The sequence below is a fragment of the Marmota monax genome, unplaced genomic scaffold, assembly GCF_021218885.2.
Source record: "Marmota monax isolate L192 unplaced genomic scaffold, Marmota_monax_Labrador192_F-V1.1 WCK01_AAM20220418_F8-fsc00107, whole genome shotgun sequence".
NCBI lineage: Eukaryota > Metazoa > Chordata > Mammalia > Rodentia > Sciuridae > Marmota > Marmota monax.
The window spans coordinates 998,349-1,010,932 of NW_026693761.1; the positions used below are offsets into that span (position 1 = coordinate 998,349).

Here is a 12,584-nt window from a genome sequence, read left to right on the forward strand (position 1 = left end):
GCCAAATGAGGCACAAAAAAACAACAGCTGTTGCCATTGCACAACTGAATGAAGGAGGGAGAGAAAAAGGAAAAAAAAAAAAAAACCTAATTAGTCTTGCTTTAAAAAGCCTTAGACATAAAATTGAAAACCTCCCATAAAAGAAAAAAAAAAGGAGAGAGAGAAAGAGAGATACAATAAGTAGACTTGAACATGGTCTGCTTATAAATATTCATTAGGAAAAATGGGATCACATCATTTATGCCAGTCCTTGGGGAACCCTCATTGCTAATGAACTCTTGCAGCACATGTTAGTAATAATAGGCTTCCTTATTGTACAAGACAAAAACAGTATGCGGTGCCAAGCTGGTGGCTCAAGTAACTCGCCTCAGCAGGCCGCGGTGGAGTTTCCAGCTTCACTTGAGTTCTGCCACTTGTGTCAGGGTTGATGGTTTTCATTGTCCTCTTGTAGCAGGGAGGTCAGTGCTCTTTATGTCACCAAAGTTTCTTTAGCTTTCCTTCTTTGTGGGCCACATTCAGGGTTGGGCACATTCAGTCCTCCAAGTGAAGCCCTTTCTCCAGCCCCACCCCCTCCATGTCCTCATGTGTGCTCCTGACCAGGCTCCCACCCCAGGGACCACCTTTCTGCTCCTGGGCATCTTTCCAGCGGGTCCCCTGGTTCACAATTTCCCTTCTCAGAAGCCAGCCCGAGGTCTTCAGAAGACAGCTTAGCTCTACCATGGAGATCCTTTTAAAAACCTACTTCTCCTCTATGTCGCCTGGGGAAATTAAAAAAAAAAAAAAAAGAAAGCTTCTGTATTGCCTGCTCCATCCTTCTTGGCTGCCACACATGTCTTTTTCCAGTATTACGTGCATCTTGTTGAAGAAGGATTTTATGGTTGAATTCCTTGTCTGCTCTTGCTGGCAACTCCGCAAGGGCACTAATGATATGTATTGAGACCTATTCTGTAGTCACAGGAATAGTCTCATTTAACTCCTAAGACCACTCCTCTGAGGTGGCAACTAGACCCTTCTCAAAGATGAGGCTACAGTGTGTCCAGTTTCACAGCTCATTCCATATAATCCAGGCTTTCTGATTTCGTAGCTTTACTTGACTTATTTTCCACTGATTTAATAACATGACCACTGCTACTTGCATTTTCTGAAGAAGGGAGGTGGCAGGTCCTGCCAAGATGCAGCTGTTGAGAGTCAAGTCACATTTGGTTAGGAACTTGACTTTAAACAGCTCTTCTCCATTGGGATCCAGCACCTGACTCCATCTTGGGGACACCATTCTGTGAGCCTGGGCTGACCTCATTTGGCTTTGTCTTCAACTGCTTTTGGTCATGAAAAATTAAAGGAGAACTCCATGCCAAATGGTGATAGATAACAAAACTTTAGATAGTGAGAATTTGTTGTGATGCCTCCAAATGAGGGGATGGTAGAATGGGGCTGAATTTTAATTTTCATTCAAAGTAATCATAGCCTTTAATGTACCATTTTAGGTCTAGTTAATGTAAAAAACAAAAATGAGTGAGACCTAGTTCTGGTTCTTTAATAAATTTAATTAATTTTTTTTTAAAAAATCAATGTAATTGTTTATTTTTGAAACACCTGAAGCTGATTTCATAGCTTTACTTGACTTACCTGAAGCTACTCTTGATGCAAATGGCCAGTAGTGAATGAGTAGTGTATGAGCTTTGTGTGCTGCACCTTGGGCAGCCTTTGTGTGGCCTCCATTTCCTTGCTTCCCTGTGAACAGGGGATAAAGTCATTTGCATTTGGAGTGGTGTCGTGAAATTTAAATTAAATAAAGTATGAGAAATGGATAGCACCCTGTCCAGTATATAGCAGATAATTGATAAATGTTCAATTTTCATAAATATTGAGAACTACAGAGGGTAAATATCTGCAATGGAGAGAATATGACCTTTAGGGTTACCAAAATTAGGCTTAGTTTTGTATTCTACCACTGTGTTTCATAACATCAATTTTTTTCTTCTATGAAAAGAGAAACAGCTCACAACATTCTTGTACATCTTAATAATGATGATTATAAAAATCTCTAATATTCATCAAACACTGTGTTACAGGTATTATCTCCTTAAATCCTTATAACTAACTTGATGTTAGGTAACATAAATAAAATATCTAGTATGGTGTTGGTTATATCGCAAATTCTCTCTAAATGTCAATCACTTCTGCATTTCTTTTTCTCTGTGATTAACTACTGAGTCTGAGATAAGGCAATGCCATTCTCTGATATATTTCCTCCTTTAAATGTCATGCATTTAAAAAATGAAAAGACAGGCAATGTAGAATATTGCACTATATTTCCAGAAAGATAATGGAAAATTACTCAGCATTTCAGAACTCTCAGCTTCATTGACTTTGCATAACAATGACTTAAGTTGGAAAGAAGAAGTCTGACTGAATTTGATCGGTGGCCCACCGGTATCCATAGGACCAATGAGTTGTAAGCTTGGATTAGTTATTGTTTGGGCTCCTCTACTAAGTGAAGACAGAAGGCCATGGATGGTCTGATGGATTGACAGACAATTCCCATTTTGATGTATATGTACTTGGTCCCCAGAGGAGTTAATTTGGATATCAGTGTAAATGCTGAGCCCAGACTGTCTCCATCTTCCCTCCATGTGAGAAAAATCGCGCCAGTGAGTCCTTCAGGTTTCATATTTCTTGGAGGATAAAAACAGGAAGGCTTCCTGAATGACTTTGCCGGGTCTTAAAATTTGATACTTGAAACTTCATTTTCACCAGCATCATCACCATCTGGGTATCGAGTTCAAATACAGCTTGGACTGATTTCTTTGGTTTATCTGGTATTAGATTTAAAAAAGAGATTTGTCCTCAGCAGACCCTGTTTCTTAGCACTGACCTTTTGTTTGTTTTTTTCCTGATTAGGGTAAAATTCTCAACAGAAAAGGATGCTGTCCTATTTGCACTGAAAGTAAGTTCATCTCTTTGAAAATATGCTATTAATATTTGTTTGACGTTTTATGATACAACAAGAAAAATAGTGGTGTGAGTTTTCTGCACATTTTAATTCTGTAGGTATAGGATGGGATTATCCTCTCTCCCTACAGACACTTTAAATCAATTGTAATACTCTCACAGAAGCACAATTGAGACAAATGTGGATATTTCCATCAGAATTTGTTGCTATGAGAAATCAAGAAGATAAATGATCTGATGAGGTTTTTTAAAAACACCAGATAACTTAATGCACATTTTAACTGCTAATAGCATTTGCAGTCACAGCGGCTAAGATAATGATATCCAGTAAAACCAAACATACATAATCTAGGAAGGATTTTCCTTCTCTCAGTATAAAACCAAACAGCTGCACTTGCTCTTCCCTCACCCCTACCCCCACCTCTTCACCATTTCACCTGGCTGCACACACAGTTGCTGTTGGCAAAGAGATCACAAGAGGTCATCAGGCTGACAATGGGTTTGCAGTTGTTATATTTAACTGAGTTCTTGAAGGTTCTATCTAAACACGGCCTATTCTGAAAGCTGCTGGAGACAGCACTACTGATCACAGGGACAGAGCATAGCAACAGGTGTCATGTTGGCCCCACATGTAGATATATGCCTACATCTATTAGCAAATTGCCATTTTAGTCCTCCTCAAATTCATGTGATTTTGCGATAGCTTTTGGAAGTATTTCATTGAAAGAGGGGGATTAGTAATGCCTTGTCAAATTAGTTTTGATATATGATAAGCAAGATTAACAAAGCCAGAAAATCTATTAGAAAGTATTTAATGAGCCAGTTAGCTTAGAGAAGTGAACTTTTATGGCAGTTGAAACCAGTTTTCACATGGGAACGGGTTTATTTCTTCCATTTATCTAAATATCAATGTTTACATTGCTAAGAGTAAATTTTTTTTGATTGGCTAGTGCCTTTGGACAATAGATAGGCAGAGTCTTACAATTGTCATTTATTATATATCTACTAAGTATATTACTATTTTTAGAAATAGCTATAAAACAATTATGTGCTGGATAAAAGTGCTGGTTGAATTAACATAAAATAAATTATAGATTTAATGAAAGAGCCTCCCTTTGAAGATAATGAAGTACATAAAATAACTCAAAGGAGGCCAATGAAATATGACTTTTAGAGTTCAGAAATTAATGCAGGAAGAATAATTCACTATGATTAACACATCAGTTGATTTAAAAGCATGTGTATAAACTATTAGATTTAATCACCGCCCTACCCCCACCCCCCCCAAAAAAAAAAAAAAAAAAAAAACTGCTTACACATGGCTCACAGGCTGCCTTTAGCTTAATTCTTTCTGGATGAGCAGTCTTAAGCCTATGTTGATGAAGATTTCCTCTGTATTCAGGCCCAAAGTTGGGTTTGCATTTCCCTATAAAGTGTCTCCTAATTGAAGCAGAAAGATCTCATCAGGACTCCTAATATTTTCTAATTCACCCTTTCAATGTGCCTGAGCACAGTCATATTCTACTTGCCATTATGTGGCTGCTAGGCAAGATCACTGCTTATGAGCTTCGCAAGAACACATGGTGACCTCGTATGGAAATAGCCCAAATCTTAAATTTCCTGACTTTCTGTTGCAAGGATCACTGACTATTGAGATAGTTAAGAGCAAAGCTAAGTTTCATTATTATTCTCTCCATTATGAGCTGGCCTTTGCATATCTAGAAGACTGGTGACTTAGAAAAAAAGAAAAGAAGAAGAATAGAAACATGGGCCTGGTCAAATAGAACTGAGTCTGTGACCTGTTCTATTACATCGTGTGTGGCATGACACATGTAAATGAGCCCATACCTTCCATCACTAAGAGAGGCAACTGGCAAGGGAGAAAGCCACCCAGCTGGAGGGGCACTGGGAGGCCACCGGCTGCACCTGCATCTAGCAGGCCAGAGCTGGAAGAGCCCAGGCATGCAGTTCTCTGTCCAAATCTAAATTATATCATCAGATGGCTATTTCTCCATTTCCTTTGGTGTTCTTTCCATCTGTTTACTCTCACTCGCTCTCCAGCACTTCTTCCATCATTGCTGTAAAACACATTCTATTTAGCGAGGCTCATTTGTGCAGATTCAGTTAAGAGATGGGATGGCTTCCAGTTTTTTAAGCAATGCCCAACTTTTCCTAACATATTCAGGTAGACTTAGTCTGCTGTCCTTTATATATGGGTTAAAGACCTCCTACTTTGAAATTCCTCTATCATTATACTTAGGATCCAGAACAAACCTGAGGACTAATTTTTTTCCTCCTCTGTCAATTATGAAATCTCTTCTGAGATATGGATTTCTACAATAGAGAAACTGAGGCTGAAACTATAAATTAAGGCAATGTTTTCTATAACCAGGATAAAGATTTATATTTTATTAAGACACAAATTCTCTCTTGCAAGGGCATGTACACACGCGCGCGCGCGCACACACACACACACACACACACACACACACACACACTTACTTCTCCAGGATTTCAACCTCAGTCTTATTGGCAGTTTGGATAGATAATTCTGTTGAACAGTCACATTTCTGAACTCTACCAACTACATGCTAGTAGTAACCACCTTCCCCAAGTTTGTGACAATTCAAACTGTGTTCTTGGGACAAAATTGCCCTGGTTGAGAACCACAGACACTCCCAAACAGTGGAAAGGGGGTGGGTGAATGAAAAATGAATCCCCCTGAGGTTAGTGGCAATGGTTTACTCTCTATGTTTGTCAATTAGATACAGCAGGAGAGTAAAGTACCCTTTTTCTGATGTAAAAATTGAAAGACCAGCCAGGTGCAGTGGCTCATACCTCTAATCTCAGTGAGTTGGGAGGTTGAAGAAGGAGGATCACAAGTTCCAAGCCAACCTAGGCAACTTAGCAAGGCCTTAAGCAACTTAATGAGACCCTGTCTTAGAAACTAAAAAAATAAAATAAAATTAAAAATTAAAAATTTTAAAAAGGGGCTGGGGATATGGCTCAGTGGTTAAGTGCCCCTGATTTCAATCCCCAGTACCCAAACCCAAACCAAACCAAAACAACATTACCAAAAAAGAAAGAACAAAAACCTCTGAGTTATGCGTATGTTTTTGTATTTTAATTCCCTAGCCCTATGATACATAATTAAAACTTGATTGATTAAAAGTGGCTGTCTTTGCTTTCATGGCTAGGAAGTTAGAAACAAATGTGTGGCCCACGAAATTACATGCAGTTTTTGAATAATAAGCTTACTTCTGACTTCATCATATTTATCCACTTTTAAGTGTTTTGAATTATTAGTAAATATGCCTCTGCATTTCTTTAATCCTTTTTTTTTTGAGAGGAGGCAATAATCTATACATACACACAAAACTGAAATAGATTGGTTACAGAGCTCAAATACTCCTAACATTTATTTTGATCATCTTTAGTGGTTAAATGAAGGCTCCATCATTTCTAATAGAGATGGCATTGCACTGTGTTTCTAAACTCCCACAGAATTTATTTCTGCCTGGGTTCTTCTTAGTCTTGGGAGTGTTTGGAGGCCCTGTCAGATCTCTGAAAGGAGTAGCAAAGAGGAAACTTGAATTAAATGGGAAACACATTTCAATAGGCCCCTCTCTGCAGTAGTCAGTGATGATGGTAATTTGCAATTCTGTGGGTAGGGCCCAATAAGGGAGGCACAAAACTGTGGTAGTCCCCATAATAGGACAGTCTTTTTAGGGTTGTTCTGGAGGGTCAATGAGGATTTTCTCAACATTGGGGGAAAAAAAATCCTCTTAAAATCAGACCTGAAGAAAGTATGAAAAGCATTGCTGTCTTTTAATAACTTGGGGCCTACTCTCTTTCTCCCTTTCCAACAGAAAAGAATTAAATTTGGTTTGGATGATTTATTTAAAATAAAATATGTGAAGTGAGCTAAACAAACTTTATAAAGCTTTCGGCAAGTACAGTCTCTGCCAAGGTATGAGGCTATCGCCTGAAGCGACTTGGCTTTGCCTTGACTGAGTGTCACGTGACCATGAATTAGGTGCCAGGAGGGCCACTTTTGATGTGTGAGTGTAGCTTTTGGTTTATGGAAATGTTCATTTATTGTGTGTTAGCAAATACTTGGTGGAATCTTGACCTAACCACCCCACAGAGACCTGAATCTGATAAGTTCTTTGTTGGCAGAATGTGGGTTTTCAGACTTGGAAATAACACTTCGTGTCAAAGTTTTCACTGATAAGAGAGTTGTGTGTGTGTGTGTGTGTGTGTGTGTGTGTGTGTGTGTGTGTGTGTGGAGAGAGAGAGAGAGAGAGAGAGAGAGAGAGGTATTTTGATTATATGAGAGAATTTAATCTCTTAATCATTTATAAGACCAGGGGCAACCAAAGGCAGCCCAGAAGTGGATGGCTACCCCAGGTCTCTCAGATTGCTCCAGCTGTACTTAGAGCTACCTAAAACAAAAGTTCACAGATTACATAACACTGAAGCTGGTAGGGTATGCTGAGCCCAGATGTGCATTTAATTGAAATAACCTCAACTGCAAGTCCCACAAGTAACAGGAAATATCAAATTTCAGCAACTCAGGGTGCAAGGAGTCTCACAGTTGCCAGGTGACTTTTTAAACCCTCCAAGGGTTAGTTTCCAGCTGTGCGCAACTTGGTGCATCTGTGTGAGCTCACTGGCAAGGACCCCATGCCTGCTGCCTGCACCCATGGCAGTGGTGGAACTGGCCCCAGCTAGTTTTGGCAGGTCTTACTTAAGCCCCTGGGATGCCTGCAGGTATCCTCAATTAAATAGGGTAGATGTAGGAGGGGGAATAGAACAACAATTTCATTTATTCCCCTGGAAAAAAAGCATAATTAAACAATGACCTTGGGGCCTATTTTATGAGAAATCTCCACTGACAAGAGGTTCTGCAAATTAGTGATTCTGTGTTTGAGCAAGGTTTCTGGCCTCAGAGTCTGTAAGCAACTCCAGGTCCCTTAACCCCGAGAGTCTGTCCTTAACTCAGGAAAGCAAGGAAATTTGAAACCAGAGCTCAAGATGCTTGTAGAATAAGAATTTGTGGTGTTGACTTTAGCCCTGCCAAGGAGGTGTTAAGCTAAGTGGCCACTGAAGTTTCTGCTTGTGCATCTGGAGTTGGGGTTTGATACTTCTCCTGAGGCCAGTGGCAGACAGAGGTGGCAAATGAAACCCGACCGTGCCACACGCAGCGACCAGGAGATCCCACACTGGGTGAAACAACACTGGGGAGTATAAGGAAATCAGTTTGTTTTCTGTGTTACATGGTGCTGTACTGCTCTAAAGGACACTTTCCCTTCAGATTTTCTTGCTGTAAATGGGGGCAAAGTTGATGGAGGAGACTCATAACTTCAGTGAATCATCTTTTACCCACCACCTAGTGTCACTTTCTTCAGGGTGTACTAGATAATACCATTTACAGAGTTTTAGCACCTTGTAAAATTATAGGTAGTTTACTGGTACTAGTAGGAGTTAGTACTGGGTAAATACCCAATATGTTAGTATTCTGTTAGAGTGTTACCATTTCAGTGCAGTGAACAAAAACCCCAACAAGAACAATTTAGAGAAGGAAAAGTTTATTTTGAGTTCACAGTTTCAGAGGTTTAGTCTGTGGTGGACCAACTCTGTGGCTTTGGGCCTGAGGTGAAACAGAACATCACGGCAGAAGGATGTGGTAGTGAAAACCTGCCCTGCTCATGGCAGCCAGGAAGCAGAGAGAGCAGATGAGAAGGGGTTCAGAAGAGGAACCCTTCTAGGGCACATCCCCAGTGATCCACCTCCTCAGCCACATCACCCTCCGCCCCCAGCTTTGTTACCTTTTATTTAGTCCATTCAAACTAGGATAAACTAATTAAGTTTGCAGCTATCATAATCCAATCATTCCACCTCCAAATATTCCAGCATTAACATAGGAGCATTTGGGGGACACCTCATATCCAGACCATACAGTTAACAATGACTGTCATCATCATCATCATCATCATCATCATTGTCTTCATCATCACAATAACAATGACAGCAATAATTGCAGCAGGGGTAGCCGCACCAGTAGTTAGTATGTATTTAGCATCTGCTACATATCTAAACATTGTGTTGGTTTTTCCATTTGATCTCATTTGAATCTCATAGCCATCTCATAGCTGTGCAATCTCAACTTTAACAAATGAAGGATAGGAAAGTCAGAGAAATTAAAAGCATGAGTTCAGCTAACTCCTTCTTCTTTGAGATGCCAAAACTCAGACTTCTCAGTGTTCTATTCTGTGTTCTCTCTTAACTGTATTTTTACTCATTTGGGAGGTTTGCTTCAAAATATACATTGGATTTTTCCAATTTCCTTCTTTATATTCAGGAGTGGAGACTTCTCTTTGAAAGCTGTTGTATTTGCTTACCTTTAAAAACATCTGCATTCATGAAGTCACTTCAGTCTCTGGGGTTACAAATCGTATGTTCTCCCCTATGCTGAGAGTATGGAGACATGACTCATTGGCTGCACTATTTCTCTTTGCTATGAAATTCATATTTATGCATGCTTTCCTTCTTTCTCCTACCACTGTCCCTTTCTCTGTTAGTACCCTCTGCCCTCAATCACGGTTCCCCTCCTCTGCTCTACCCTTCAGATCTCACTTTAGTACACAGATCTCTTCCTTAATTACGTCTTGTGTAAATGAACAGCTCCACCTTCACAGTCCCTCTTCCATAGTTATTTTCTCATTCTGGGTTTCAAATTTATCCAAACTTAGAGGTCCTTAACATTTATCTCTTCTTCATAAGATGCTAATATGGTAGATCTCAACTTCTAATCTTTTGGAGGAACATGTTCTTCTAGAAAAGTACTGCATTTGAATTTTATTACAGTTGCTACCTTTGAGTCACCAAAGTCTGAGTTGGAAATTTGGATGGAGGGGTTAATGGCTGTTTCCAACCCCTATTTATTGACTGAATTCTGGCATCCACATGATCCCAGCTGCACAGGTTTTGAGCCTTAATGTTATTTCTCATACTTCTGGCATTTCTTTCCCATGTTGGTAATCAGTCATCAAGTCTAGCTGATTGTCTCTCTCTGTTGTTTTCCTAATAAATAATTTCTTTCTCATTCCCACGACAGCCAGACCCTCATCCTATTGCTGGCAACTCACCCCATCTACTCTCCTTCAGCTCTTTTCCCATCCCACTGTCAGAACCCAAACTTGGCTTTCACAAGAGCCTCCTCCATCTTCCTTTTCTGTTGCAGTTTCCCAACGTTTGTTTTATAAAACACTAGAGCTGAGGGATAGTTTTGAGTAATATTTTCAAAACAAGGTCCTATGATTAAATACATTAGGGAAATGCTGGGTCAAGTAAACTTAAATATGGTTCCTTGCTGCAGAATCCTCAGGGCCCTTTCCATGCCAGTGGGCATGGTGAACTTTTAGGAGGGTGATGGAGTAGAAAGTGCCTCCCAAACTAATTTGAGCTGCAGAGCTTTTAAAATTTATACTTATTTTGGCAGTGCAACAGGCAGGATTGATGTTTCATAGGAAACACGTTAAGAAATGGTGGTTCTTGGGAATATATTTAAACTTCTCAGGCTGGCCATAAATCTCAGGCCAACTTATTTAGAAAGCATGAGTACCTGACATCTACTAAAGGTCTACAAGTCCCAATTCTGGTCAGACTGGTCTCCTCTTCCTCTTGTACAAACTCTCTTCCTTTCTATGTCTGTGATTTATATTCTTCTTTTGGTTTAGAAGGCTACCTTCATTTTAGCTCCTAATTGATACTTCATATGTCTTTATAGACTAGTTCAACTCACATTACATCTTCAATGTGTCTATTATAGTCTTATTCACCCTTACCTTACCCATCCATAGATATCTATTTGCTGGATTTGCATAACACTTAAAATGTATTTTTCATAATAAAACTAATAATGGGCTTCTACCTGCAAGGTGATTGTCCTTGAATACATGTTATCCATGAACAAAATGAGGTATGCAGGGAGTCGGTACATGATTTAACAGTCAGTACATGGCAAGACCAGGATTCAAACAAAAAACTATCTTTAAAACAATAAACTCAATGTTGGCAATGCTCAAAGGGGGATTTAATTCTGTAAGCCAGTTTAATTTAGAGATGTGAAATCCAACTCTAGCTCAGGTACACAGCTTTCTTAATTGATAAATACAAAGTTCTGGTGCAAAGAGAAAGAAATTTTAAGCTAAGCATGGTGGCACATACCTGCAATCCCCAGTAACTCAGGAGGCTGAGGCTGAAGGATCACAATTTTGAAGCTAGCCGGTCTCAAAATAAAAAGTGAAAAGGGGACTGGGGACGTAGTTCAGTGATAAAGCTCCCCAGGGTTCTATCCCCAGTACTGGGGATAAAGGAGAATTTAAGGTCAGAACTTGGATGATGAGGGTGAAAAAATACATCTTCCATAACAAGTTTATATTAATACTTGCTGAGATTTTAGCATTCTAGAAGGTGCTCTTGGAGCTCATGGATAAAAGGCTGAAACTGGCCCTGACCTTAGGGTTTATAGTTGGAAAGAAGAGATAGGAGCACTGTATAATAGTTTATAATTAACTACTATATACATATTCTTAATTTGAAAATCATGGACTCCTCAGGGGTCACTGATCAGCCTTGGGACAGAGTGTCTATTAATCTCTTCACTTGAGGGGCTACACTCATATGCATTTGGGGGAATGAATGTCTAAACATTTCTTCAGATTCTCAAAGAGCTCTGGGACTTCCAACTTGTTAACAACAACAACTGTAGAGGATGCTGGGGCATAGATTGTGTGGAAGCATCAAGTCACAGTGGGGAAGGTACCAGTCTTAGGCCAGAGAGACTAGGTTGGACTCTGTCTTTACTGCTATTGGCTGAGTGATAATGGGCCATAAAGCACCCTTCCTGAACTCATGGCTGAGAAATTAAGGTAATAATATATAGTGTGCAGAGATATAGTGAGGATGAAAGGAGGTACTGAAAATGCAGAAAGCACCCCGGCATGGTACCTGGCATAGACCGGTTGCTTTACACTAGATGCGATAGCTATTGCTAAGGTTTCCAATGGCTGCTGTAACAAATTACCACAAACTTAATGGCTGAAACAACACACAGTTATTATCTTCCATGTTCTAGAGGTCAGAAGTCAGAAAGAGTCTCAAAAAGTTAAAACAAGGTGTTTGGAAGGACTGTGTTCCTTCCTTTTCCAGTTTGTATAGGCTTCCCATTTTTCTTTGGCTCCTGGCCCCTCCTCCATCATCAAAGCTAGCATGGAATAGTTTTTATACTTTATCATTGTGACACTTATGTTTCTGCCTTTCTCTTTCTCTATGGATCCTTGTGATTGCTTTCATCCCTCTCAGATCTCCAGGATAAGCTCCCTGATAAAGGTCAGCTAATGGGCAGCCTTGATTCCATCTTTAGACTTCATTTTGTCTTGCCATTTACATTACACATCCATGGTTCTGGGCATTAGTTTGTGGATATCTTTGGGGAACCATTACTCTGCCTATCACACTTGCCATTTTATGAATTAGAAATAATTTCTCTTCCTGCTTTTTGATTCTTACAATACATTTTAGTGAGGTAGGTTTTCTCTGTTCATCAGGAAAAAAATGTCAGATTT

At 39.7% G+C, this 12,584-nt stretch overlaps 1 protein-coding gene across 3 annotated transcripts in view; it reads left to right on the forward strand.

Annotated features, from left to right (window-relative positions):
* The window catches only part of Bmper (BMP binding endothelial regulator), a 237,833-nt gene that overhangs the window by 144,454 nt on the left and 80,795 nt on the right, over nt 1-12,584 (forward strand). For all 3 annotated transcript variants that reach the window (XM_058584443.1, XM_046460608.2, XM_046460607.2), the window contains exon 11: nt 2,902-2,947. In XM_058584443.1, coding sequence (XP_058440426.1) covers nt 2,902-2,947 — 46 coding nt within the window. The remainder of the gene's footprint in view (nt 1-2,901; nt 2,948-12,584) is intronic.